The following is an 8,660-nucleotide window of genomic DNA, read 5'->3' as shown; positions in this document are numbered from 1 at the left end:
CTAGGAATCGCCAGGGCGGTGATCGCCAGGGAAGCTAGACCCAAACCCGTCGAGGAATGGCTCGAAAGGAAGATCGGGGGAAAGGTCTTCAAGTTGGGAAGATCCCTGGAGGCTGAGCTCCAAGACCAGATTGCCAAGGTGATAGAGCGGCACCTGGATGCTTTCGCATGGTCTGCTTCAGACATGCCAGGAATCGACCTCGACTTCTTGTGCCACCATCTAGCAATGGACAACCAGGTTAGACCAGTGCGACAGAGAAGAAGGAAGTTCAACGAGGAGAGGAGGCAGGCGATCAGGGATGAAACATAGAAGCTCCTCGCTGCAGGCCATATCAGGGAAGTCCAGTACCTTGAGTGGCTGGCCAATGTCGTGCTGGTGAAGAAAAGCAATGGGAAGTGGCGCATGTGCGTCGATTTCATTGATCTGAACAGGGCTTGCCCAAAGGATTCGTATCCTTTGCCAAGCATAGACGCCCTGGTCGACAGTGCTGCAGGGTGCAAGTTGCTGAGCTTCCTGGACGCCTTCTCGGGGTACAATCAGATAAAGATGCATCCCAATGGATGAAGAGAAGACCGCCTTCATGACTGAGAGATCGTGCTACTGCTACAAGGTGATGCCCTTTGGGCTGAAGAACGCGGGGCCACGTACCAGAGGTTGATGGATCGGGTACTTGCACCTATGCTGGGAAGGAATGTGCAAGCGTACGTAGATGACATGGTCGTGACCTCGCCGGAGAAGAGCAAGCACGTTGCGGACTTGGAGGAGTTGTTCACCACAATCGCCAAGTTCAGGTTGAAGCTGAACCCCGAGAAATGCATTTTTGGCGTAGAGGCGGGGAAGTTTTTGGGATTTCTCTTAACTGAAAGAGGAATAGAAGCCAATCCTGATAAGTGTGCTGCCATCTTGGCGATGAGGAGCCCGGCTACCGTGAAGGAAGTACAACAACTTACAGGTCGGATGGCCACCCTGTCTCGTTTCGTATCAGCTAGCGGAGAGAAGGGCCATCCGTACTTTCAATGTTTAAGGCGGAACAACAAGTTTGCCTGGACGAAGGAGTGTGAAGAGGCCTTCGTCAAGCTTAAAGAGTACCTGGCGAGCCCGCCGGTTTTGTGCAAACCGTTGGTGGGAACCCTTCTCAGGTTGTACTTTGCTGTGACTGAGAGGGCTGTGAGCGCGGTGCTCGCCCAAGACCAGGACCAGGCTCAAAAGCCTATTTATTTCGTCAGTAAAGTGCTGCAGGGCCCGGAGGTGAGGTATCAGGCCTTGGAGAAAGCCGCGCTGGCTGTGGTATTTTCGACGAGGAGGTTGCGCCACTATTTTCACAGTTTTACAATACTGGTGATGACCGACTTGCCCATCCAGAAGATTCTGAAGAAGCCCGATGTAGCTGGGAGGATGGTGAAGTGGGCGGTGGAGCTGTCAGAGTTCGATATCAAGTATGAGCCCCGAGGTCCGATCAAGGGGCAACTTTTTGCTGATTTCGTGGTCGAACTCTCTTCAGAAGCAGCATGAGTTGAGGGGGATGATTTCCGTTGGGTGCTCTCGGTGGACGGATCGTCGAACCAGCAGGGTAGCGGTGCTGGAGTCATCTTGGAAGGGCCCAACGGCGTGCTGATTGAGCAGTCCCTAAAGTTTGCCTTCAAAGCCAGCAACAATCAAGCAGAGTATGAGGCGCTGATCGCCGGAATCTTGCTGGCCAAGGAGATGGGAGCTAGGGTGCTGATGGCTAAGAGTGACTCGCTGCTAGTCACGGGGCAAGTAACAGGCGAGTTCCAGGCCAAGGATCCACAAATGGCCGCTTACCTAGAGTATGTGCAGGAGCTGAAGAGTTCCTTTGTCTCCTTTGAACTAGTACATGTGCCCAGAGAGCAGAATGCCCGAGCTGACTTGCTAGCTAAGCTCGCCAGTTCGGGCAAGGGGGGTAGGCAGAGGACGGTGATTCAAGAAACTCTGAAGACGCCTAGAGCATTTGTAGCAGATCACCTGGTCCTTCAAATAAGCAAGTCGACGGAGAAAGCGGCGAGGAGTCACAGGTCTTTGACTCATGAGACCTTGAGATCGCTGAGAATAAGAGCATGTCGGGGAGAGAGGTTGAACATGACGCAGGTCTGCGCTACGCATGAGCCAGACACGTGGATAACACAGTACCAGCGATGCCTGGCAGATGGCCTTCTTCCGCTAGATCCGACGGAGGCTAGGAAGATAAAGAAGAATTCTAGCAAGCTCACAATGATCGATGGCGAGTTGTATAGGTTTGGGTTCACACACCCACTCCTGGAATGTGTGCACGAAGAGAAATGTACAAGAATCATGGCCGAGCTCCATGAAGGGATATGTGGAAGTCACGTCGGGGGTCGAGCTCTGGCCGCAAGAACCCTCCGTGCAGGTTACTATTGGCCTATAATGAGGGAGGACTGCAAGAAGTATGCACAGTGTTGCAAGCAATGTCAGCAGCACGCCGATTGGCACAAGGCGCCTCCCGAGGAGTTGAAGTCGATTTACAGCCCTTGGCCGTTTCATACATGGGGGATCGACATTCTGGGACCTTTTCCATTGGCGATCAGGCAGATGAAGTACTTGGTTGTGGCAATTGAATATTTCACCAAGTGGATCGAAGCAGAACCAGTGGCCCAGATCACCGCACACAAGATCGAGAGCTTCGTGTGGAAGAACATTGTGTGCCGGTTTGGTGTGCCTAAGCGCCTGGTGTCGGACAACGGGACTCAGTTTGCAAGTCACCTGTTGAAGAAGTTGTGCGAAGGGGTGGGAATTCAACAAGTATTTGCATCCGTCGAGCACCCTCAGACAAATGGCCAAGTAGAGTCCGCCAATCGGGTATTGCTAAGAGGCTTGAAGAGAAGGCTAGAGAAAGCCAAGGGATTGTGGGCTGAGGAGGTACCCCGTATAGTTTAGGCGTACCACACCACCGAGCAGTCAGGAACCCATGAGACCCCGTTTAGCCTAGTCTATGGATGCGACGCAATGATTCCAGTGGAAATCCAGGAGAGCTCGCCGAGATTCCAGAACTTTGTAGCGGAAGACTCGAATGAGGAAAGAAGGCTGAATCTGGATTTGCTGGATGAGGTCAGGGAGGAGGCGAGAGTAAAAGCTGAGGCAGTGAAAAGAAGGATTGAACGAAGGTATAACTCGAAGGTGATGCCAAGGCAGTTTAAAGAAGGCGACCTGGTGATGAGGAAGGCCCACCAGTACGAGATGGAGAACAAGTTGTCGCCTAAGTGGACGGGACCGTTCAGGATTACCGAGGCGCTCGGGAACGGCGCCTACCGCTTAGAAACATTGGAAGGAGGGGCGATTCCTCACACTTGGAACGCCACGCACCTCAAATTATATTACAGTTAAAAGCTTTGTAAGTAAAAACAAACACGAAGAGTTTGCAAGCTTTCTGTTAAAACAGTTTGAAGGGGGCACTCTTTTTTCCCTAAGGAGGGTTTTTAATGAGGCCACCCAATAAAGAAGAGCTTTTCAAAGTTTAAAGTGTTTTAGATTGCATGTTTGTTGTTATCACGAAAGTTTGAAAAAAGACCTTGTCACTCGTATGTGATTTAAGGCGAGTTGAAGTTATGTTGCATGTTTTCTAAAGGTTAAAAGACCCCATCGCTTTTCGGCGATTGGCGGCATCAGTTAAAGTTAAAAGTCCTCATCGTCTTTTGGCGATCGGAGGCACCAGCAATGTTTAAAAGACCTCAACGCCCTCACGCGTCCTGAGGCGAGAAGGAGATAAAGACCTCGTCGCCGTCGAGCGAGTGCAGGCGAGAAAGAGAAAAAGTCCTCAGTGCCTCCAGGGGAGAGAAGATGTAGCCCTGGGGCAATGTAGAGGCACCAGTAAAAGGTCCTCATTGCCTCCAGGGGAGAGAAGATGTAACCCCTGGGGCAATGTAGAGGCACCAGTAAAAAGTCCTCAGTGCCTCCCGGGGAGAGAAGATGTAGCCCCTGGGGCAATGTAGAGGCACGAGATAAAAGACCTTCTCGCCGTCGAGCGAGTTCAGGCAAGATAAAATCCTTCTCGTCTCGAACGAGTTCAGGTACGGTGTGAAGGGTGGAAGAAGTTTAAAGGATAGCTAAGGTAGGTTCGAAGAGAACGCCTAGCTATCCGGCTTACTGTTCTGAAACTCAGGGAAGGTAGAGAAGGATCCGAAAGGCGCCTCTACCCCCAGATGAGGGAACAATGGCCAAGTCATGAAGGCAAGAGGAAGCTGGTATCGCCAAGACTCTTTGGCGATCAGAAGAAATTCAAGCGATGGCAAGAGTAAGGGCCCGTTTTGATGGAGCAGAGCAGGTGAACTATGTCTTAAACTATCAGTTGGACTGAAACTCGCTGTTTAGTAAGTAGTTTCACGCTGAAGTTCATTGCCTTAAAGTTCACAAGTTATTAAGATGCTATCGTTCGAAAGTTGGTAGTTTGATCGAGTTCGAAGCAGTAAGTAAACAGTTGCGCCCACAGAATTGCTAAGTCAATTTCGTTTAAGCGATTTTTACAAGAAAAAGCAAGGCAAACAGAGAGATCATATGAACAAGTAGAAAAATTTATGATAAAAGTGATATCAGTTCAAATACAGAGAAAGGAAGATTACAAGTAAGTTTGTGCAAAGAAAATAGACAAATAAGTGATGGAGGGAAGCAACTAATCTTCGGAAGGAACGATCTTCCCATCCACCACTTCGTTGCATATTGATATCATGGAGAGGTCGACCTCGGGGTATTGGCAGGCAAACTGCTCCAGGGCGGCGTCAAACCCAGCGGCGAGGACTTGGGTGGAGCTCAGCTCAAGCTCTTCGTTTTGTTGCTTGAGCCCCTCAGTTTGCTGCTTAAGCTCGTCAGCTCGCTTCTTCAGTTCTTCGGTTTCCCTGCGAGTCTGAGCGAGGTCTTCAGCAACCTTCTTGTTTTCCTCTCGCGCCTGGGCCAGCTCTACAGCAATCTTTGCATTCTCCTCTCTGGCTTCGGCGAGCTCAGCCACGGCGTCATCCCTCTCCTTTTCAACTTTTCCTAAGAGGACCTCCCGATCGACCGACCTCTTCTCAAGGTTCTCTACCTTGGCTGCATCTGCTTTGATTGATGCCTCCAGGTCAGCCACCTTGAGACGGTAGGGGACCAGCTTGCTCTCCAGCTCGATTTTCTCTTGAGCTAGGAGGTGCAACTTCTGGCGCAGATCGATGGCCTCCTTACGCGCCACCCTCAGCTCGATGCTCATGGCATCCTCCACCCTCGAGTGTTTGATTTCCGCCATCATGAGGTTGCAAGACAATTTCTCCGCCTCGATTCTTATTAGGCGATTCTCCTCTTCGAGTGTGGAGATATCATCCTGAAGTTTCTTGTTGGAGCTCTCCACAGCTTTTGTTATGATAGAGGGGAGGTCCTCTGCCATCATTTTGAGTTTAGCCGTGAAGGGCCCCTAGATTCCTCTAACCGCGAGGGGAAGGCTTGCAGCCGCTGTTGGTGGAGGTGCTGGAGGAGCCTGGTGCTGATTCTCGCCACCACCCTCTTGAATTGGTTATTGAGGTTGGGCTTCTTAGCGTGGTGGTGACGTGGGGGACTCGGTGATGATTATTGGCGAGTTATGAGCGCCCTCATCCCCACCTGGCGCAGCTTCGGGGATTGAGGCAGTTGAAGGAGGACCCTCTCCAACGGATACGAATGGCGTGGAGGCGCTCGGAGGGTTCTCCATGAAGTTGGGCTCGTTAGCCTCAACCGCAGGTAGTGCAGCCGCCAAAGGTACTGCTTGAACTGGCGGTGTTGGAGCTGGGGGAGAAGGCGGTGTTGGTGTTGGAAGGGCAGGTGGAGCAGGTGGAGAAGAAGGTGCCACCCTTCTCCTTTTGGTGATGAGGCCGTCCTCAGTTGCCTCGTCATCCTCTTCTTCATCTTCTTGGACCACTTGAGGAGTTTTCCTCTTTGGTTTCCTCAAGATGAGTTTCTTTCGTTGAGGAGCGGGCAGTGCTTCTGGAGGAGTTGGGCCTTGAGGGGGCGATCTGCCCTGAGCAGCGGCGATCTCCACCACCGAGTTTGGCACGGTTTGAGAACCCGATGCCAGTTTGTGGGTTCGGGCGAGCGCCCTCAATTCAGCCAATTTGCCCTTGCCCAGCATGAGATCTGCACAGTGCAAGTATACAAGTAAGCTCAAAGACGAAAGTAAAATATATGAGTACATGTGCAAACGAGACAAACAAATGGTGCAGGAAATAAAAACCACGTCTAGTGTGCAACCAGCAGGACGCCCAATAACAAGTAACAGAGATGCAGCACAAGATAAAGCCTAAAGGTCGAAGTAAGTGCTAACCTATGTGAGCTTCGAGTTGGCTCTCGAGGAACTCGAAGGTGATTATTGAAGAGGTGGGGAAGGTGATGTTAGCAGCTGCCACGCTTTTCCAGAAGAGGCATAGGTCCTTGTCCAACTCGCCCATGTTGTCAGGACTTCTTGGCCTTCTGAAGCTTCCCTTGGAGTCCTTATTTCCCTTGTTTACCCAGTACAAAGGAAAGCCGTTGAGGAGCGAAGGGTCTCGGTCATTTTAGCGCACTTGGACGAACTTCCCCTTCCAATCTTTGTAAGATTGTTGGAAGATAGAGAGGATCGACCTCCCAGCAATTCCGTTCAGGCTCACCCAAAGGCGATCTCCAGGGTTCTTGGCCTCGAACAGGAAAAGGAATACATCTACCGAGGCCGGTACTCCCAAATGCGCGCACATAATTTGAAACGCCCGCACGAATGCCCAGCTGTTGGGATGGAGCTGGGCGGCAGCGATGTCGAGCTCGGTTAAAAGTTCCCGTTCAAAACGGGTGAAGGGAAGCCTGAGTTTCACCTTCTTGGAGAGGGTAGTGTACACGAAGCAGAACAACTCGCCGTTGTTCCCCTTGTCATCCGCGCAGATCGGCACATCGGGAGGGCAAGGCAGCACCATCAGTTTGTCATCGTGCTCCTTGTGGAACGAGAGGTTGGGCTCGTCCCCTTTCTTCAGCCGTAGCACCGCCAGTGCAGAGTTCACTGAAGAGGTCTCCTTCAGCAAAGGTGAGGTGGCCCATGGGTATAGCTTCTTGTAGTCTGGAGAGGGGATGGAGGCTCCTCCGGCGACTGGTGGAGTTTCCTGAGCAAGGTTGGGGCGAGAGGTTGCAGGCCTCTCAGCCTGGGAAGAGGAAGCACCAGGTGCTCGCGGTGGGTTATGCGCTTGGGATGGAGGGTTTCGCGACGAAGGAGGAGGATTCGCGGTGGTCTTTGTACGAGCCATCGCGGGAACTGCAAAGGAAAAAGGAAAAGAAAGATGAGCGAAGGTCGTAGAGGTCGACTCGATTGTGAACGAAGGATGAAAAACGAACAAACGAAAGTTCGTTGTGATGGAAGTAATGGAAGACGAAGCCCTAAGTTACGAAAAGGGAGAAGAAGAAGAGACAACCCACAGCGTATGCACCAGACAGTTAATGGATGATGCGAATCGGTTAAAATGCAACAAATATCAACAGAAAAAGTAAAAGAGGTACCTTTCGATGATCAGATAAACGTTGAAGGGAGTTGGGGATTGAGAGAGTCGAAGAGCGTCGTGGGTTTGCAGAGAAGACTCAGAGCGTTTCGAAGGCAGAAAGATGATGAAACAGTAAAAATGAAAAGGGTTTAAGGGTTTTTCAAACGATTTTTGGAAGCGTAAACGACAGCTAAAGATGACCGTTGATGAAGCCACGTGTCGAGCGTTTGGAAAGGTGTTTGGTGGAGCATCAGGAAAGCAGAAGGTACAAACGTTTGGAATTCTGCGCCAGCGCCACGTAGATCGGCAGTGACGTGACCACTTAGTCTTTTCGCTGGACAAGTCTTCGCTTAAGACTGGGGGGCTTGTGTACCGCCCTGGTAGTCGGAAGTGATGACGTGGCAGCAAGCTATTATGTAGGCGTGTTGAGCAGAGCTCATAGTTGGTAAAAGGGAAGGAAGTCGGGGGGCTCATGTAGTCGCCAGTCCTTAAGTTGGCGTGCTCCGATCTCTAGCATACCAAAACCGGCGGTCACCGGGTTTGAGATGAAGTCGCCGGATTCAAACCCAGACGACCTAGTGGTTAGAGATCGCCGAAAGAAGGACATCGCCAAAAGATCATATAAGCTTGTTTAAGGCTTTCGAAGCAGAGGATAAAGTCGTCAGATAGTCATTCCCTAGCTAGCCAGAAGTTGAAGTCGGGGAACAACTTACCTGAACATGCACAGCGAGACCACAGGGAAGGTGTGTATGAAGGCACCCGTACTCGCCACGCAGAAGAGATCACGCTCCCAGGCAGCTATGCACTGTTGTTTCATGCATAAGTAACTTAGCCAAAAGCCTGAAGAGTAAGAAGTGGCGCCCAAGTCAAGGATGCTCCAGATGGTGACACGTGTACAACTGGATGCGAGCCACGTGTCCAGATGTGTAACTGTCAGGAGAGAGAAAGTGCACAGGTATATAAGAGATTCTAACGAACTTCTGAGGTACGCACGTTTAGATTACTTCTTTACGCTTGCGAGAACTTGAGTACGCTGAGAGAGAATCTTGCACGGTTCCTGAGAGTTCTTAAGTTTTCTCTTAGTATTTGGTGGTTCAGTCGCTGACTTGGGCGTCGGAGCGTGATCGCCGTTCTGTCTTTTTGCAGGTTCTTGAGGTGAATCAAGGCGAAGGACAAAATCTAACACGGCGCAAA

The 8,660-nt window shown here is 51.1% G+C and overlaps 1 protein-coding gene across 1 annotated transcript; it reads right to left on the bottom strand.

Annotated features, from left to right (window-relative positions):
* Positions 1 to 5,527: 5,527 nt before the first annotated feature.
* LOC137839141 (uncharacterized) lies at positions 5,528 to 6,163 on the bottom strand. The gene has a single exon (XM_068648267.1). The coding sequence runs from the start codon at positions 6,161 to 6,163 to the stop codon at positions 5,528 to 5,530; it is 636 nt and encodes a 211-aa protein (XP_068504368.1).
* Between the last annotated feature and the right edge of the window lie 2,497 nt (positions 6,164 to 8,660).

Source organism: Phaseolus vulgaris, chromosome 3 (assembly GCF_000499845.2).
Source record: "Phaseolus vulgaris cultivar G19833 chromosome 3, P. vulgaris v2.0, whole genome shotgun sequence".
NCBI classification, from domain to species: domain Eukaryota; kingdom Viridiplantae; phylum Streptophyta; class Magnoliopsida; order Fabales; family Fabaceae; genus Phaseolus; species Phaseolus vulgaris.
Note: the sequence above shows the minus strand (reverse complement) of the source record. Positions and strands in the feature narration are given on the sequence as shown.

Excerpts from the sequence above, each read along its gene's own strand:
- LOC137839141 (XM_068648267.1), bottom strand. The coding sequence starts at position 6,163 with ATGTACTCATATATTTTACTTTCGTCTTTGAGCTTACTTGTATACTTG.